Source organism: Centroberyx gerrardi, chromosome 23 (genome assembly GCF_048128805.1).
Source record: "Centroberyx gerrardi isolate f3 chromosome 23, fCenGer3.hap1.cur.20231027, whole genome shotgun sequence".
Classification (NCBI taxonomy): domain Eukaryota; kingdom Metazoa; phylum Chordata; class Actinopteri; order Beryciformes; family Berycidae; genus Centroberyx; species Centroberyx gerrardi.
Genome location: NC_136019.1, coordinates 6303478 through 6323215, shown reverse-complemented (window position 1 = coordinate 6323215; position 19738 = coordinate 6303478). Strand labels below are relative to the sequence as shown.

The 19738-nt window shown below is 42.5% G+C and overlaps 2 protein-coding genes across 4 annotated transcripts in view; both read left to right on the top strand.

Annotated features, from left to right (window-relative positions):
• LOC139911258 (phosphatidylinositol-binding clathrin assembly protein) overlaps positions 1–6510 on the top strand; it is a 67846-nt gene extending 61336 nt beyond the window's left edge. For all 3 annotated transcript variants that reach the window (XM_071898764.2, XM_071898761.2, XM_071898760.2), the window contains 3 exons: positions 4834–4890; positions 5363–5479; positions 6326–6510. In XM_071898764.2, coding sequence (XP_071754865.1) covers positions 4834–4890; positions 5363–5479; positions 6326–6340 — 189 coding nt within the window. In that variant the 3' untranslated portion in view covers positions 6341–6510. The remainder of the gene's footprint in view (positions 1–4833; positions 4891–5362; positions 5480–6325) is intronic.
• Positions 6511–16812: 10302 nt separating this feature from the next.
• LOC139930343 (cysteine and histidine-rich domain-containing protein 1) overlaps positions 16813–19738 on the top strand; it is a 9884-nt gene continuing 6958 nt past the window's right edge. The window contains exons 1-3 of the mRNA XM_078291853.1: positions 16813–16876; positions 18047–18096; positions 18318–18374. Of these exons, the coding sequence (XP_078147979.1) occupies positions 16813–16876; positions 18047–18096; positions 18318–18374 (171 nt within the window). The remainder of the gene's footprint in view (positions 16877–18046; positions 18097–18317; positions 18375–19738) is intronic.

The window sequence follows — 19738 nt, the reverse complement described above, 5'->3', positions numbered from 1 at the left end:
CTCTCTTTCCCTTTCATTTTGTCTCTCTCACCCTCCTGCCCCCTCTCTCTCTCTCTCTCTCTCTCTTACTCTCCCTCTTTCTCACCACCCCTCTCTCTTATTTCCTCCCTCTCTCTGTTTCTCTTTCTCTTTGTCTCCCTCCCTCTCTCCGTCTTTCTCTGTCTGTCTTTTTTCCTTGTGCGTCCTCTCCTGGGGCAGAATGGAATGTTCTATACTAGTTATGTAAGTACTTATCCATGTTTAGTACGACTAACCGAGGTGTTTGATACCTTGAACTGTGTGCTACCCCCCCCCCTCTCTCTCTCTCTCCTTCTCTCTCTCTCTCTCACCTCTCCATCACCCTGCATTCCTCGGAGACGCTTGTTTAAAAAATTGGATTCTGTTCTGCCTGCTTTCCTCAAATAACCTCCTCACCTCTGTGCCACCTGCCAGTGTTCTGGATTACTTCTGTAAGTGCTCATCCCTAAGCAAAGTGGCGGATAGCGGGAAGCGTGAACCAAGTGTTACCCCTCTCTCTCTCTCTCTCTCTCTCTGTCTCTCTCTCTCCTCTCCTCCATCCTGCGTTCTCTCGCTCCCCTGTTTTCCTCAGAGAGACTCGGTTTGAGGTCGGAGTCCGCTCAGTTCGTCCGTCTCAGTTAACTTCCTCAACCCCCACGAGGAAGATCTATCACTGGTGTTCACAATCTGGGTCAGGGCCCAAAGAAGGGTCACAGTAACATAAACTTGGCAGCAACTTATTCTGGAGATGTTAAGGCTATTTTGGCTATGTTAGCAGGGTGGGAAACCACCGGCTGTCAGATAAATAGAACAGCAGGGAGGCCTAGTGGTTAGAGAGCCCACCCTGCAACCAGGGCGTTTGGGTTTCATTTCCAATGTGGGCGTGCATCCGCCCTGCTGCAGTGTCCTTGAGCAAGACATCGAATCCCTACTAGCTCCAGGGCTGCTGCTCTGTAGCTGAACTCTGACCTCTGACCTCCCTGGACAGGGGCAAGCAAAAAGAGAATTTCCCTATAGGGATCAATTCAGTTTTGTGTTATCAAATTTTGGTTCTGGATGGTAGATTTTGCTATAAATTATGATGGGAACCAACTGTAATTTGGCTGTCTTGTTCTATTATAAAATATATATATATATAAAGAAATGATATAGTAGAGTAGTATTTCTAAAATACTAGACCTGAACAATTAATCGAAAAACAAATCGAAATCACAATATGAACTTCTGTAATTCTGCGAAATTGTAAAATTTTAATCCAAAAAAGATTTCTGAACAAGGTGCTTTAGAGCTGCACGTAATCTTTGGTCCATGAATCAAGTACAGTATTGGTGAGAACATTTCATCATACTCAAACTCAGTAAATCCTGCACACTGACATTTTTTTTTTCCACAAGGTCACTTTTCTTTAAACAATTTTAAAGTTCTAAAAAATGTGCCAAGAAGAACTTGTATGTACCAGCAACTGTGAAAGCAAAAAAGGCCAGGTCTCTGCAGTGCGAGGTAGGCCGTACGCTGCCTAAAACGAGGTACATGTAGCAAGACAAGCAAACACAAAAGCATGCAACAGTTTTCGCTCATGAAAAAATGACAGTTAAAGTTTCCTGGTCCTCAGAGGGGGAAATATGAATAGAACTGTTACATATTTTGTTCCCAGGAATGAAAATCTGTTACCTCTAGCTGTTGTAAACATACATCTCAAAAACAGCAAAACATGAATGAGAATAAATAAAACACATCGCAGCATGTGGTGACTTGGCAGCAACACCTCTCTTAATACATGAGACATCACAGGTGGCATAGCGGGGGAGAAGCAGGCTGTCATGCATCACGCATAAGTAAAACTCCCACATCTGATGTTCCCGCCAGAAGGGCAAGGCTGCACCGCTCTGCGCTCGCTTCATACTTATAATGCCAGCCGGGAACCCAGCAAAGCCCTTTACTTATTTAACTGTTACTTAACCATGCAAGTCGTATTTGTAAAGAAGGCCGGGCGAGAGGAAAGTCACCTCTAGGGGGAACATGAATAGCAGAAGGTCAGACACAGAAAAACATTCGGTGTTGAATGGCTAAAAATCCATGTGCCAAAGGGAAATGGGCAAATATACATGCAGCCAGACAAGCTGAGAGATAAAGACAAAAAGATGGATAAAAAGACTGATATACAGGCAGAGAGGGAGGGAGACAAGCTGGGTGAAACATACAGATATAGACAGATATATGAAGACAGATACACAGGCAGAGAGGGAGGGAGACAAGCTGGGTGAAACATACAGATATAGACAGATATAAAGACTGATACACAGGCAGAGAGGGAGGGAGACAAGCTGGGTGAAACATACAGATATAGACAGATATAAAGACTGATACACAGGCAGAGAGGGAGGGAGACAAGCTGGGTGAAACATACAGATATAGACAGATATAAAGACTGATACACAGGCAGAGAGGGAGGGAGACAAGCTGGGTGAAACATACAGATATAAAGACTGATATACAGGTAGAGAGGGAGAGAGACAAGCTGGGTTAAACATACAGATATAAAGACTGATATACAGGTAGAGAGGGAGAGAGACAAGCTGGGTGAAACATACAGATATAAAGACTGATATACAGGTAGAAAGGGAGAGAGACAAGCTGGGTGAAACATACAGATATAAAGACAGATACACAGGTAGAGAGGGAGAGAGACAAGCTGGGTGAAACATACAGATATAGACAGACAGATATAAAGACTGATACACAGGTAGAGAGGGAGGGAGGGAGACAAGCTGGGTGAAACATACAGATATAGACAGATATAAAGACTGATACACAGGCAGAGAGGGAGGGAGACAAGCTGCGTGAAACATACAGATATAGACAGATATAAAGACAGATACACAAGCAGAGAGGGAGAGAGGGAGACGGGCAGGCCAAAAGAAAGATAGATATAGACAAAAAGATGAATATAAAGGCTGATACACAGGCAGATAGAGAAGGAGACGGGCAGGCTGAAAGAAAGATGGATATAAAGACTGATAAACGTATCAAGAGAAGGTGAAGTGGTTAATAAGCGGAGTCTCCTCTGCTCTGCCTCCCTGTGAGCCGTCCCGCTGTCTTAATAAAGAAATAAATCTTAAAGCAGCACACTTCTCACTGTCATTTCAGCTAAAACATAATACAATACACACTGATGTGCAGTAAATGCATACAGATGGAAAGAGAGACAGACGCACAGCCAGGTAGACGGTCAGGTAGAACGACAGATCATTAGTTAGTGCATGTTTCTAGTGTGGTGAACAATGAAGTCTAGTCTAATGTTATCTAGGGAGACATGCAGGCAGATGTAGTTTGGTAAAAAAAAAAAAAAAATCCAGAACAACCTGCCGCAGGCTCAGAGAGAAGACAGAATTTTTTATAACGTCTAGTTTTCCTGAACGCAACCCAGCTGTCTGTCTCTTACACTGACGCTAATCCAACTGAAGAGGCCGTGGTTTCAAATGCTAAAACAAGCCGTCAGTGTATTACTGAGCAAGCGATAAATGCATCCGATGGATAAATTCAACTGTTTTTGGCTGACTTGGACTCTCTCTCTCTCTCTCTACCTCCCTGGCAGCCGGCCAGCGCTATGACAGAGCGAGCTGCCGCAGGGTAGAGTCCGACAGCTCGGATTGATCAATGGTTATGATCAACTTTCACAGCCTCTCTCCCCTGGAGGCCGGAACTTACAAGCCGATAACCCCATCGATCGCATCGATCGGCTCCTCAGATCAGATCGCTAGTTCGCCGGCCCTGACCCTCCTTTTCCTTCAGGTTTTGTAGCAGAGGATCATCTTCTCCCCCCCTCCTCTCATCATCCCTCTCTCTTCTCTTTGAGGCCCATCTGCTCAGATCAGGCCTGTTTTCATAGATTCACCAAGATGCTATTAGTTTAAAACATTGATTTAAGTGTCAGTGCGTAAAGGGCAGTTCAGAACGTCGAAGAATGCTAGCAGGTGTTCCCCGACTCCACTGAGAAATAACTATGCGTATTTGTAGTATTTTAGACGGGTTGCCAGGATATCTGCCTGTATACTGTATGTACTCTGTAACTCTAAAAAACAATAACACAGAATTACCGTAGGCGATAAGACTGTTAATATTAATATTTGTGAATGTGTAATATGTTGCCTCCCATTGTGCACGATGAGCCCTGCACTACATCTTCTATACTGATTTTCTTTCGGGACATTAACTGATACGACGCTGCATCATGAATATTCACTTTTCACAAACGTTCCACGGTGAAATCAGCGGCTTCGTCGCAGCTGTACGTCGGCGATGCACGGAGATTTACAAATTGCCCGTCACACAAAATTTGAGGCCCCGTTCAGCTGTAGTGAATTTGATTTATGAAGCGGAGAGGGCAGGGCTAAACGCTGTCCTATTGAGCCACCCCCTTTTTAAAGCCGTGATAATGATTGCTCCCAGTGGGATTCCACTCAGTAGTCGTGCTGCATGCTGCGTCGTCGTGCTCTCAATGTGCACATGCATCAGCGTTAATCGCGTTCTCCGTGTTTACATGTGTATATCTTGTGTTTAGAGGTTTCTGATAGGGTTAGGTGAGGCGTAAATCACAGAAAAGCACTCTAAATTGACGGATTAGTTCGTTTCTTGGGACTGTCTAAAGTTTCTGTAGACCTATATGGCAAACCACACCTGTCTGGCACGTAATCAGGCTGAAACAAAGCGTGAAAAGTGTTTGCGACTGCTGTTTGACCCAGTCTGGCTCTGCTATGTGAGCAGGGCTATAATCACTCACTGCTCTTTCCGCCTGCTGTTAGCTGATTCCTGGTTTCCGTCTCTCTGCCACTGCAGGCTCCAGCTCCCATGGCTTTCCCCATGACCACACCGCAAGTGCCTGTGTATGGAATGGTGAGCGCACACACACACACACACACACACACACACACACACACACAGCCTTTCAAAAAGATAAATACATATGTACATACATGCATACATACATATGTACATAAACACACAGATGTAATTACTTCCACATGACTATGTTCTTATGTCTACCCTGTTCTTCCTTTCTTGTCCCTCTTTTCTTTTTTCTTTTTTCTTTCTTACTTTCTTTCTTTCTTTCTTTCTTTTTGCTCTATTTCGTTTCTCATTTTCTTTCCGTCTTCCTGTCTTTCTGTTTTCTTCGTCTTGCTATCTTGTTTTTTCCTTATGTTTTGTGTTTGTTCTTCTTTTCTTTCTGTAATTTTCTTTCTCTCTCTCTGTCTTTCTCACCTCCCCCCGTCTCTCTCCTCTCTCTCACTCCCTCGACTCTCTCTTACCCTCCCCCTGTGTGTGTGTGTGTGTGTGTGTGTGTGTTTGTCATCCCCCCCCTCTCCAGGTCCCTCCCCAGATGGGTCAGATGGGTGGGGTACCAGTGATGGCTCCTCAGCCAATGATGTACAACCAGCCTGTTCTCAGACCCACCAACCCCTTCGCACCCATGCCCGGAGCCCAGGTAACACACACACACACATATACACACTGACACCCTGGGGGGCACGGTGGCCTTTTGGTTAATGAGACCATCCCATAACCGGAACATCGTAAGTTCAATCCCACTAATAGCCATCTGTCTTTATTCGTATATGCTGTATTTTATGCATTCATACACACATACTGTACAAACTTTGCATAGCAACTGATGATGTAATAACTGACAGAAAATGTAATAACTTGTCACAATGTAATAAAATGTCTCTCTAAATAGGTTGAACATGCAATAAAACCTGTTCATGTAATAAGTTGCTGGATAATATAATAACAGCACATTATTGCCAGCGATTATGACTTCATAAGGGTTGTAACCTGTTTTTAACTTATGATATAATAATAACATTGCCAAATAATGTAACCACTTGAGTTACTGCGTTGTACTTCTTATGAGTTATTCCATTGTTATTCAGTATAATTATTATATCATCAGTTCAAAACATGTTGCGCCCATTATGAAGTAATAATGTCTTAATGTAATTAACATGACATTACTCTGAATTTCTCACAAATAACAGTTTTCATTACATTTTTGACTCGTTTAGACGGACATTTTGGAACATTTTGTTACTGCATTATTGTGTAATTTATGACATCATCAGTTGCTATACATCAAAAATGATTGAAAAATGCTGATTTATTTGCATCATTAATTATAGCATCAAAGTAATTTTCTATGCATTGGTAGAATGATCAAATCAAAACAACATACAGTATAATTCTCTCCCTCTCCCCCTCTCCCCCTCTCTCCCTCCCTCCCTCCCTCCCTCTCTCCCTCTCTCCCTCCCTCTCTCCCTCTCTCCCTCTCCAGATGCAGTTCATGTAATCCAGTCAGGGGGAAGCAGAGTGCCAAAAGCGACAAACAAACAAACAAACAGAAGAAAACACACAGAGGACGATCGGACGGACAGAGGAGCGATGCGAACGAGCTAAAACGACTGAGAGACGGACAGACGACAAGAGAACCAACCAACACCAAAAAAAGAGGGGAGGAAAGAGGGGAGGGGGAGACGACAGTGACAGAGGATGGAGGGATTGGAGGGATGGGGTGGGGAGGGATCGGGGAAGGTGGGAGATGTCATCGTGGCTTGTCTTTGTCTGAAACGACTCCTTGAGTGTGTGAGTGTGTGTGTGTGTGTGTGTGTCTGCACTGTAGCTTCTTTCTGTTCTGTTGTCTAACTTGTGTTACAAATCCTATTGATGGAGTAAAGTTTGAAAGCAGGAGAGGGAGAACAAGGGTGAGAGAGAAAGAGGTGGAAAGAGAGAGAGGAAGGGTGAGGAAATCCTACCTATGAGAGTCACTGTTGCTGAATTAGCTTTATTTCATACTGGTGCTATTTGTCCTTTCTGGGTTACTGTCCGCCTGGATGGCAACTGAGGAGCGCTTAGGAGAGGACGAGTGTTTGTTAGTGTGTGTGTGTGTATGTGTGTGCCTATGTGTGCATAAAAAGTGTGTGTGTGTGTGTTAAGAGTTTCAGACACAGACAACGCCTTTGCAACTAGCCCATTAGATTGAGGCGTCGAAAAAAAAGCCCCGCCTCCTCCTCCTCCATCCCCTCCCTCATTCGCTGTCCGCGTCCACAACTGTCCAATCAGTGAGAGATCTAAGAGACGGCTCTCGTCGGTGTGTTGCCCTAGTTTTTCCGGTCCGTTAATATATCTTTGTATTTTTCAGTCTGTTTCCTCTGCAATTTCACCTGAATGTTCGATGGGTCCAGCTCGTCAAAATCCTCCCCCTGAACTAGATGGCGAAGACGTGTCAGTTTGTCGACCCATTTACTGTTAGTACTAGTTGAGCGTTTGTTGTTGCATTGTTTAAACTGAAGTCTTTGTTTTTGTTTTTCTCCCTAAAGCTACAGATACACACAGAAAGACAGGTTTGGCTGGAAAAACATGCTACCGGGCTACACTATTGTCACCTATTTATAGATTCCCATTCAAGTCAGGTACTTCAAATTGTCTGTGAACCGAATCTAAACCATGATTTTGCATTTTTGTTAGCCAGGCATGATTTTACACGTGCCGATTTTGACGTTTTCGGCTGTCATCACTGTAGCCAGACTGCAAAATGGTAAGAATTGATTATTTTGTAAAATAATAAACAACCTGAAGAGCAATTGTTAGCATCACGGGCCAGTTAGCTGTATCCTGTCAGCGCCTGTGTCTTCTGTGTGTGTCTGTATTCTCAGTTCACCTCCACTTGTCTAGTTGTGTCCTCAGCTGACCGACCAGCCTCGGGCATCAAAGGTTTCTAAAGTAAGAGCTTTTTCATTAGGAACTACCTATTGGCAGATCCACATTATGTGCCAATGATTAATGACAGCAGCACTGACTGAGTGAGTTGAATGTTATTGAATCAAGTTGAATTCGTTTGCATTATATTGCACTGAATTGAAGTGAGCGGTGGTTGAGTGTGATTCTGCGCCGAGAGCCAAACGAACAGCGAACCTTTTGGCCTCGCCCTCGCTCTGTGGTTCCAGGAAATCCTTTCACTTGGGGATCAAATTTAACTCGGCGGTCAACATGTAAGAGGTCATGGCCATTCCTCAGCCAAAGCATCCGTTGCCATGATTTTGACTGTTTGTATATTTGTGCATAATGCACATATTGGTGTGTGTTCATGTGTGTGCTTACACAAGCGTGTGTATGTTTTCCATTGAGGGCTATTTCTGAGGGTCAAATTTTGAACTAAATGTAAGCCAGCGAGTTTGACACAATATTTGCTTGGTTTTTTGCTTATATTATTTGTTTTTGTAAAAATCTAATTTTGTTGCAAAATGCACATGCAGAAATTTTGCACTGAAGTGACTATCCTGCCGTAGTGTGCAGTTTTTTTTTCTGGCGTGATGGCTTAAAGTTGAAAGAGAGATTTGATATTTGTCAGGATAGTTTGGGGTTTTACAGTAACTTGATACCGTTGTGTCTCAACCTAACGTTTGTGAGCGCTAGATAGCACCAAGTTACAGGGTTCCCATGCAGAGATAAGCGATCTAATCACCAGGGGGGAAATTAACGCCAACCAAAATCTGGTGAATTTTGACTGTGGCCTAACAAGTTTATCTACTACTAACCAACCATTGTATGAAGGTCCTGTTCTATTCTAAAAATCTAGATGGCTGGTAAAATAGTGAAAGCGATTTGTGAATTTTGGCTTGCACCAGCGACTGTGGCCAGTAGACAAAAAAAATGATTTTCCCGCCATGCTAACAATGGACTTGAAACAGTTTTTTTTAGTCCCGTCCCCAGTCCCAGTCCCAGTCCCAGTCCAGTCTCTGCCTCCTAACCATCAGTGATAGTCCAGTCTTATTGCATCCACCATCCGTTCTGCTGTGTAAACCTCTATCTCTAGACTCCTGCTCCAGTCTCTCAGCCCTGTCTAGTTGGTCTATCTCTAAAATGCTTATTTAGCCTGCTTTGTCACTGTTTGGTATGTGTAGATATGTAAAAAAAAATAATAATAATAACCACTTTCTGTCTAGATTGTCTACTTCCATCTCATCACGTCGCTGTTGGATAGGTATTGCTCTTAGACGCTTCTTGTCGCAGTCTTGTGTTAGCTCTAGACTCTTCATAGTATCCTCCTCCAACCCTGTAGCAGACTTCCTACAGTAGGTTTCCCCACCTCGTCCTCTGCCAGTGTCTAGTAACTATAGCTCTATTATCTCTTGGTGTGTCTATCTCTGTCTGTTAGCTGTAGACGAAACCTTCCCGCGGAGTCTGGCTCTGCGGCCCGGGCCTCGTTCAGACTTTGCGGTTCGCTTTTGTAGCTTTGAGCGCACTCTTCACTCCTCACCGTCGGCATCGCTCTCTGCGTCCGGTAGATGAGCTCCTCGTCTAAGTTCCCCGTCTCACTGGGCTTTCACAAACATTGGCCATCTCCGCGCCTCTCGTTGCGATGTCGGCAGCCTACAAACCGTCTCCGATTGGACCGTCGAACCTACACAGCGAATCAGATGCTTTTCGATATCCAGGTCTTTTGTAAATCGCCCCCATTTTTGCGACAAGCGGGAGACTTGTTTGCGTGAAAAACAGACTTTTCCAGAGCAAGTTCGGTATTGTAAGAACAATATCTTGGCCAATCGCTTTTGACGATACTAAGCAGGTTGGGAAGTCAGCTTTAGTCAAATGCCAGTAAATTTTACCAGTGGTCGGTAAGTTGTCTGCCCAACTAGCCACTTTGGCAGTTAACCAACCGTTGATCAGATGTTCCTCTCAATTTGAAATTTCCTGTTAGTAAAGCAACATTAATTTTGTCCTGGGTTTTTGGCTCCAGCCATGGTGGAGTCGTGGTCTTTCTCCGTGCATCTGGATGGCACTAGACAGGCAAACAGTTTGTCTATCAAGCAGAATAGAAAGCCTCTTTCTGGTGTTGCTGTTGTCCTGAAATGGGGCCTTTGTCAGCATGTCCTCCTCCCCCTGACTTCGCTCGTGTCCCGAACGTGGACACGGTGGAACTTCTCCGTCCGCAAAATGGACGATCCAGACGGAGGTGCCGTTGCCTTTGGGCTCCCAAGATGGACGCCCGTGAAACTATTGATGTTCTTAATGGATGTCGGTGTTTTGGCGCCACAGTGGGTTCTAAACATGGCTCCACGATGTCCTTTTTTTCTACGACAGCTGTCCTTTTGTCTCTGGTTTGATGAATTGGCACGTCAGTAAGAGAAGCCCGCTGATCCAGAATCGGGTCATCGTCCCCCTGGACTTTAATAGTAAACCAGTGGGGATGGAGGCAAAACTGACCTCAGATCAGGCTGTTTAGAGAGGGCCTGACTGCAGACTTGGTTGAACAGTATTTCCCAAATAATTTCTGATGTTTGCATTAACCTGCTTAGAGTCCCAAATGGTGCGATTTTGTATACAGGATGATAAAATAAGTGCCGTAATGTTTAAACAATCGCAGGAAAGTATTTGAGGGTCAACTGAGGATACTTTTGTGAGACTGCCATCTTTCCTGACGCTATTTAAATTGTCCTGATGCCGTAAACCACACCCATCTAGTACTTAACAGCAGGTTAAATCAAACACTAAGAGAACTGTTTGACCTAGATCGGGCCGACTCCTGGAGTTCTCTGGTGTTAGGAGTTTTTCGATGAGCACAGCTGTTTTTCCTAGACGAATCCGCGTCTCGTGTTCCTCTCGATCAGTCCTTACTTTTTTCCTTTCTTTCCCTCTCTGATGGCTTTTTTCGTTGTTGTTGTTGTTGTTTTTATATAGAACTCTGATTTTTTTTTTTTTCTCTGCATGGAATCCAGCCCTGCCTGTTGAGATGAGGTTTTCTGTGTCTGTGTATCTGAACTGGTTTCAAATGGACAAAAGGGGGGCAGAGAGAGGAAGAGAGAGAGAGAGAGAGAGAGAGAGAGAGAGTGTGGAAGAGGAGACTACGGCGGTCAGATAATTAACTTTGCCGAGTCTCAGAAATGTTATCGGCTCCTCTCCTCGTCTCCTTAGCTTCGGTTCAACTACCAGTAATTATTGCAGCTTTATCACGTCGGTAATTTTGATCACTTTTGATGTAATTTATCCAGGGAAAGGGTTTTGGCTCGGCACCCAGGCTCTTTTTTTTCAGCTTCACATTCGCGCAGTTCCACATATTCACCGCTGGGAGCTGCCCAGTGCAACCACTTCTTCTTCTGCTGGTGGCTCCCGAAAACAGCTCCACTGGACCAGTTTGGGAGTCACAGGCACCTCAGTAGCAGTTACTGAGGGAGGAGAGTGTTAGTCTTTCACTTTCCCTGCCCACGTTGTCCCAGCTCGACTTTTAAAGCTGCTGCCGCCTCTCTACGCTGTTGTAACATATGAATTTAGGAGGAGAAGGATGTTTAGAGAACCTTGATGCCATATATAATGCGTCTGGCTTCTGCTTCTAGTTGAAGACCAGGTGGAAATCCAGAGTGTAGCAGATGATAATGAGACCAGACCGTCCCGTCCAGGAATCCCCCCCCCCCCTCCTCCTTTCTCTCTCTGCGGTCAGCGAGTGCATGGTTGTATCGTTGTCGATGTTTGTTGTCCTTTTTTCCAAAAAGCATGATGTGACGATGATGATGGTGATGACGACGACGATGATAAATTCTCTCCTCTTTTGGTCCCCGTTTAAAACGTATCGCCTGTCGACCGGCCGGACGAGATGAAGGGCAAGACGGACAAATAGCGGAAGGTTTCAGACTGACGTGTCACTTGTTGTCCATAAAAAGCAGGTTCATCAGTTGATAAACTGAATTTGACGGATGTTTGTACTGTCGATATATATGAGCCACTGTAGCAAAACGGAGCGCCAAACTTTTTTTTTTTTTTTTTGGTTACTGTTCCCAAAGATGTCACATTTATTACTTGCAGCACATCTCCTTAATGGCAGTTTGTCCTGTGGATTTTCCACTTGTTGTGGCGCCATCTGTGGGCAAAACCCACAAAAAAAAACGAACAGATACGAAAGAAAAGGGAGAGAGAGAGAGAGGCTGTTAAACGGATAAACCCCCCCTCGTTTTGTCAGTGAGTCGGTGTGTCGAATCAAAGATCTCTTCTTGTGCACGTTCTGTTTTTTCTACATCTGTGTGATTTTTGGTAAGAACCCTCGGATTGCTGCCTCACTATTCTGTATATAGAGAATACACACATTCACACACTCACACACACAGAGCTTACATACATACTCTCATAATCTGCAATGACATTATTTTTCATTTACTCTTTATTTTTCTGAACATGAAAGATATTAGCATTATTACAGCAGTATATAGGTATGATTACTACTCAAACGGGGGGTTGGGGTAAACAGACAGACGATGCAGACTGGAGGACTGCATACCTCCCCAGACATCAGGATCAGCCATGGATTGTCAATGATGCCAAATGATTTTGAGCGAAGTACACCTTTTAATCTCTGGCTCTCTCTCTCTTCTCTGTCTCCTCCCCCTAATCTCTTTGTACATTTGTTTTTTTTCTATTTATTTAAAGCAGAAATATATGGATTGTATCGAGCATGGAAAGGCAAACAAATGTTACAGTTGAAATAAAAACAAAAAATCATGGGCTTTTATTTTACAGCAGTATATTTGTTTATTCTAAGGATTTTGTTTTCTCTCTCTTTTTTTTGGAAGAAATAAAAAGTCATTTTCCATTCCTACATGATTGTTTTTGAGTTTTTGTACAGGAACTACTGTCTCGTCTCTCGGCCTCAAACTGCAAACGGAGTCTTAAAAAGTCTTTAATGATCTAAATTCAAGGCTTTGAAAGGCTTTTGAAATAGTTAAACATATCTTCTGACTCTTAAATACAGTGTGAGGAATCAATCCGATTACGCAGACCTTTATTCTGATGCTACTGATACTTTTTCTCAATTTTCTGCAAAATTGGTCTAACGTTTTACTCTGTCAAAAAAGTCTTAGACGTATAACTTTTTTAACTTTTATTTATCCAGGGAAAGTTGACTGGGCACACGTGCTTCATATTCACACACTTACACACTGTCATGCTTCTGCTGGCAGCCACTGAGCAGCAGTTTGTGATTAAATGCCTTGTGCAAAGGCACATTCATGGTAGTTGTTGAGGGAGGAGAGAGTGTTACTCATTCACTCCCTTCAACTGCATTTTTTTTCCGAATCGGTTTCTCTACATCTAGGTTACTGCCGCCCCGACCTGCTGAAACCTGCAGACATCCCAATTCCCAATGACTGTGATTAAAGGTGCTACATGTAGCATTTTAACAATAGATCATTACCACATTAATGTTGAGATGTTAATTACCGTAAAGAAACCAGACCAATCGCTGAGAAGATTGGCAGCGTTTACTCTGCTTTTTCCATTGTTTCTCCACCTGGTGGATTTGGAGGGAACAAAAACGCTTTACGGCACAAAACGGCTTTAAAACAGTTTTACGGCACAAAATAGCTTTAAAACTGCTTTGCGGCACAAAACAGGAAGAGGTTCTGTTCTTCCAGAGCAAACGGAGCTAAAGGTTTCAGAGTTTCTCAACAGCTGGAGTGAAAGGCTGATGCAAAAATCACTTACAACATGTTTATCCTCCTCAGTAAAGTGGATGAGGATAAACATGTTAGAAGAGAAAACCTGTGACCAAAGATTCCTTCTGCAACAGGAAGCAGTGGGGTTTATGGGAAATGTGGTCTTAACTTGTGCAATGCTACAGAACCAACAATACCGCTGGTGTGAGATAGAGGCTGCCAGTCTTCTCATTTGTAGACTAATTATCCCAGGATATCACAATTGAACTGACGATGATTGAAAATGCCACTCGCAGCACCTTTAATGAGAGAGGAGAGCTCTGACTCTGTCCTCGGGGTTTTCACACATAACTTAGCGGGAAATTAAAGAATGCTTCTCTGAATGTAAAACAATGAATGATAAGTGAAATGCCTTGGAAAAACTTCCCTAAAATGTCTCATGATATTGGCAAAGAAAAGCAATGTGATGATGTGTTCCCAGGGGAGAAAGCATATCCAGTTATATACTACCAGGGCCGTTTCTACCTCTTTGGGGGCCCCAATTTTTTTTTTCCCCAATCTGACTGTCCAATCATATCGTAGCTTTCGTTGAGTTCAGCATCAGTCCGTCAGCATACATGAGAATCTGATGATGAATGTGTTTGCTCGTTAGGCCTCTCCACTGCCCTATCCACTGCAATAACGTTGTCTTAATAATAATGGCTAAAGAAAAGCAGCTCCAGGATCTGTCTAGCCTACAATAAGTGCATTTTATCTCGGCCATTGTGAGCTTAAAATGAATGTGTTTTAGATCAACACATGAGGGTGCTTGGTTACCAACGGTTACCAAGAGTGGTCATTTAAATTTCAAGAAAGGAAGAAGGAAAATAAACAACAAACAAACCCAAAAACGGTGCCGTGTAGTCCGCGTAAAGCAAGAAACAGCCATACCATCATATAACCATACTTTGGTTTTTATTGTCTTAAAATGCTTGTAAAATGCATTAACAGCAGACTGGTATACTTGTACAATTACATCAGTAACCTTATTCAAATGTGCAGGGGAACGACTTCCTAAAACAGCGGGGAACCTGAAAGGCATACAATTACCACTCCTTCCCATTGGGTAGTTACCGTTTTCCTGTTTTTTGTTTTTTTTTTTTTATTGTTGTTGTTTTTCCTTGTCCTCCTCATCACTTCCCCGCTGCTGTGACACGCTGACCTAAAGCACTTCCACCAGCCCCGGTCTGACTCTGTGTGACAGGCGGCCGCGGCTCGTGCCCTCCCTCCACGCTGGGCCGCGCTCCGGGACGGCGGCCGACGAGCGCCAAACGCCTGGACGCCTGAACGCCGGACCATTTAGCTGTCACCCGAAACACTCGAGCCGGTCCAGAGCCGGAGCGCGCCCCCCGCTGCGAGGGCTTCAACAGGCGGGCTCCCACCTCCCGCTATGTTTTGAATAATGAAACTGTTTGTGCGCTCTTGTCCCAAAATCACTCAACAGGGCTTTGGACGCCAGGGGTGATGTGTTCGGGTGTGTTTAAGGGGTTTTGTTTTTGACTAAGTGGTCTTTAAAAAGAGATATATCACTCGGGATGTGCCGCCCATGGAAACAGAGGAGGAGAGAGCAGAAGTGTTTTGTCTTCAGATTCAGTAATTTATTGTCGTATCCCCCGCAGTTGCTGGCAGTTCGTCTTGGTGTGCTCAGAATAAAAGCAAGAAGAGAGATTTAGCTACACAAATACATAAACTATCCTAGGAAATAGTTTTTTTTTCTTAAAAATACACATTTCATCCAATTACCCAGTAAAGTTCTTATCTTATTCAAACAAATAAATCAACTGCACTCTTAAAAAAGATGTGTTATTACAATATATCTAAGTGTCTAGCATGGGGCAACACACATTTATGTTATTTTTCAACACAACCTATTTTAACAGAATATGCATAGTGACGGCCAGAATCAGGCTGATGGTACAACTAGTGTTTATTTTTTTCACATTTTTTATTTTATTTTGGCACAGTCCATCATCATCATCAAAGTCAAACATCATTATAGTAATAATAATAATGAAAATAACAAAAATAAATAATCAAAAATGAGTAAAAATAAAAAGATAACCATTTAAAGAAAATAACTGCAGTGACAACTAACAAATAGTTAATGTTTATGTTAGTTCAAAATGTTTTGCAGCGACTTTCATCAAATATCTGGTACATGCCTGGATCTGCACCAGTACACTCCAAATTTGTTGCGTTGGTGGTGAGCCAATACAATTAAGGCTTTTTCACGTTTTTCACTGCAAAAAGTGTGCCTTGGCATTATTATTATTATTATTATTATTATTATTATTATTATTATTATTATAACATTTTGCATGTTACAGCACTCCAGCACTCTCTCTTCATGTCATTACATGTTGTACCGTTAACATTTCCCTTCACTGGACCGTGTCTGTTTCTGGAGCTTGATATGGCTGTGTGCTTTATTTAATACCTCTCAGCAGTGAGTGTGGCTGAAATAGCCGAATCAAGTAATTAGAAGCGGCGTCCACATACACTACCAGTCAAAAGTCCGGACACAGCACATTTTTCTTTATTTTTACTATTTTCCACATTTTAGAATAACAGCAAAGACGTCAAAACTATGAAATAACACAAATGGAATTATGCAGTGACCAAAAAGAGTGTTAAATTGAAACTATCTTATATTTTAGATTCTTTAAAGCAGCCGCCCGTTGCCTTGATGGAAAGGCAAAAGGCTTTGGAAAGAAATTCATACATTGGCATCAACTTCACTGTTTATATTTGTCTAAGAAACACATTTCAAGATCAAAATGGCTTTAAGAGAATGAAAAACACAGTACATTCAATCAGGTGTGTCCAGACTTGTGATTGGTCGTGTGCTTTTGGTCATGTAGAGCAGATCCAGGATGTTTCCTAATTCCACGGTGAGTTTTTCCAGCAGTAGAAATCCACAGAAAGTCGGAGGTTGTCTCTGCTGTAGCGGCCGGTCAGACTGACAGCAGAGACTCAACCCCCACCTGGAGATAAGATTTGACAGCTGGAAATAGAGAGGAGGGGAGGGGAGGGGAGGGGAGGGGTGTGAGGGTGAGGCGCTATTTTTATCATTCATTCAGCCAGGCCCAACCAGAGAGAGAGAGAGAGACCCTTCTTTTTCCTCTCACCCCTTTCTGGATCTCTCTCTCTGCTTCTTCTCTTCCTGGCTGGAGAAACTTCTGGAAAACCGGTCACAGGATTAAGGCTGGGAGTCCCAGGAAGGAGGAAGACAGACAAGATAGAGGAAAAGAAAGAGAGAGATATACAGCGGAGGAGAAGAAATCCCACCAACCACTAGGCCAACATGACTCTGCTGTGCTACAACAAAGGCTGCGGAGAGAGGTTTGACGCCAACAAGAATAAAGACGGTAAGGCCCCGCTCCCTGTTTCTGTCTATTTCTACTCTATTTCTACTGTTACTTTACATATTCAGGTAAGTCCAGGTCTGCCGGTTGCTTATAATGTCGCTCATCAAGGCAGTGAAGCTTATATTTGTCAATCAGTCTAGATAAGTATCAGACAAATGTCTAACCTGAAGCATGTGAGCCTGACTTTATAACCTTGTTGCACACTGGTGGGTGTTTGCTTCTGGTTTACAGATATACATAAAGATATCCAGTTGCTATTGTGGGATGAATACCTCATAATTGCACTTTTGATTTTTTCATTTTTCTCTTGAATTAAAGTTGACATCATCCTTTATTAGAGTTTTTCAACTCCAGGACCTGCGAGGCTCATTCAAAACTTATTGTAAAATTTCAAAACTACATCATTATCAATCTGAAATTAGGGCTTTTTTTCCTCATAATTCCTGAAAAAGCAACATTTCATATTCGTATATATATCATATATTATACTTGAAATATAGCATATATGCAATAAAGAGCCAGTTTAACAGGCATGAATTAATCCTGGTTTAAGTCTCCAGCGTCATTTCACCAGTACTGAGACAATATTAAGTTTAAATCCATGTTGAGCTCTATTGTGAGCAGATTTGTTGGTGTGTATTGACCTCAGCATGTGATGTCATGTAAAATCACTCTGCAAAATGGACAGATCCGTTATATAAAGACTAGAACATGTAAAGTTTAGTGAAGTGACAACAGGTGTTGGAACCGACACTTCGTCTTATGGTCTGGATTTACTGTCAGATGGCGGATATGGCTAGTGCTGGTTTGTGTGATGTCATATCAATTTTGTCATCATTATCATATGTCGTGTGTGTGTGTGTGTGTGTGAGAGAGAGAGAGAGAGAGAGAGAGAGTGGGGCCTTATAAGCTAGCTTAGCATGCATGGTCAGCCACGTGTCTCTAGAAGGACGACTGCCTTCCTAGCAACTGTTACCAGCTTCCTTATATGGGACGCACACACACACACACACACACACACACACACACACACCTCCCAACTCAAATGACCCCCAGGAACAGCTGGTGTACCCTGCTGAGTGTGTGTGTGTAAGTGTATGTGTGTGTCAAGCTACTGTGCATGCAGACAGACTGAACTTCCTTCCTCCTCTCTTCCTCTTCCTCCAAAAGATTCCTGTCTCTTCCATCCAGGAGTTCCCATCTTCCACGACGCTCTGAAGGTAAAACAAACAAACAAACAAATAAACAAATAAACGACTGTATCAGTGTCTGATCTGTAATAAAATACTGTACATAGCTGGATAAAAATACAGTAGTCTACACTTACAGTGCTATAACTGCTAGATGATGATGAGAAATAAATAGTTCAAAAGAAATTCACATGCAGTATGGTGTGTGTGTGTGTGTGTGTGTGTGTGTGTGTGTGTGTGTGTGTGTCCAGGGCTGGTCCTGCTGTAAGAAGAGGACGACAGACTTCTCAGAGTTTCTCTCCATCCAGGTGAGCAGCTCAGTGTCAACGCTCTGCTTTTAATTTCAGGTTTATTTTCAATTCTCTAACTAGCAGTTAGTTCAAGAACTAACTGCATGCTTGAACTGCTGGCAGATATTGTAATTAGCTGTGGTTTATTAGGTGTAACACATATTACACTGGATAAGAGGGAAGAAAAAGCAGAGTTAGTCAAAGTTAAGGTTATACGTTAGCATAAATTAGAGCACAGTGATTTAAAAGCAGAGGTGGAAAAAGTACTAAAATATCCTACTGCTTTGCTGAAATCCTATAGTAGAAGTAACATTTCTGGTATAAAAACCTACTTAAGTAAAAGTAGAAAGTATCTCATTTAAAATTCAGAGTAAAAGGTCCATTATGATTTTTCCCATGAAAATGCCCATCCATGTTATTCAGTAACGTCACTCTAACCCTACACTGACATTTCTTTTGCTAGTAGCTATCCAAGTAGCTAGCAAGGCTAGAAAACTAGCTAGCAACAACCAGGCTAACACCAACCAATAACACTGCAGCTGGATGGATGTTAACTAAACTACTGTTATGGATCAATTTGAGCATTTGAAGTTATATATGTTTGCACAGTTTTGATGCAGATGTAACTTATCATTGCCCAGTTTCTGGTGCAAAACTCATGGAGATCCAACCAAATTTGTAACTGATAGTTATAAGAATAGCGTGATGTTTCAGACAGGCCACGCCCACAAAGTGCGGTACATGATATGCCCCGCTATATTTCTATGGGCAAAACAAAAAATCGACATTTTCTGTGGCTGCTTTTTCTGTAATCTGATCATTTATGTGAAACGTATATATATATATATATATATATATATATATATATATATATATATGGTGTAAATAATGTGTCGTTACCTTTTCACGGTTATCAAAGACCTGCATCATCATTAAAATGTTTATTTTCTGGAAGTCACAAAATGCTAACAAGCTAGCAAACTTCAGTGCAAACTTCCGTTCAAGAGAGCAGTCATGCTAGCATTTTGACTCTTTAATGGTCTTGCAGTTGTTCGACAGTCATGAAAAGGTAACGTCAAATTATTTACACCATATACATTTCACACAAATTATTAGAACACAGAAAATGTCGATTTATTGTTTTGCCCATAGAAATTGAATAGCGTTTCACACCCGTACCACACTTTGTAGGCGTGGCTTTTTGCTGCGTCATCGCCATTCTTATTTATATGCAATATGCAAAAATGTAACAAAGTAAAATACTTCAGTCAAAACATAGCCTACTTTAGTAAAAGTTAAATTTCTTCAAAAGCTACAAAAATAAATACAAGTACACCAAATGCTACTCAGTAACAGTACATATAGTATATATACAGTATATA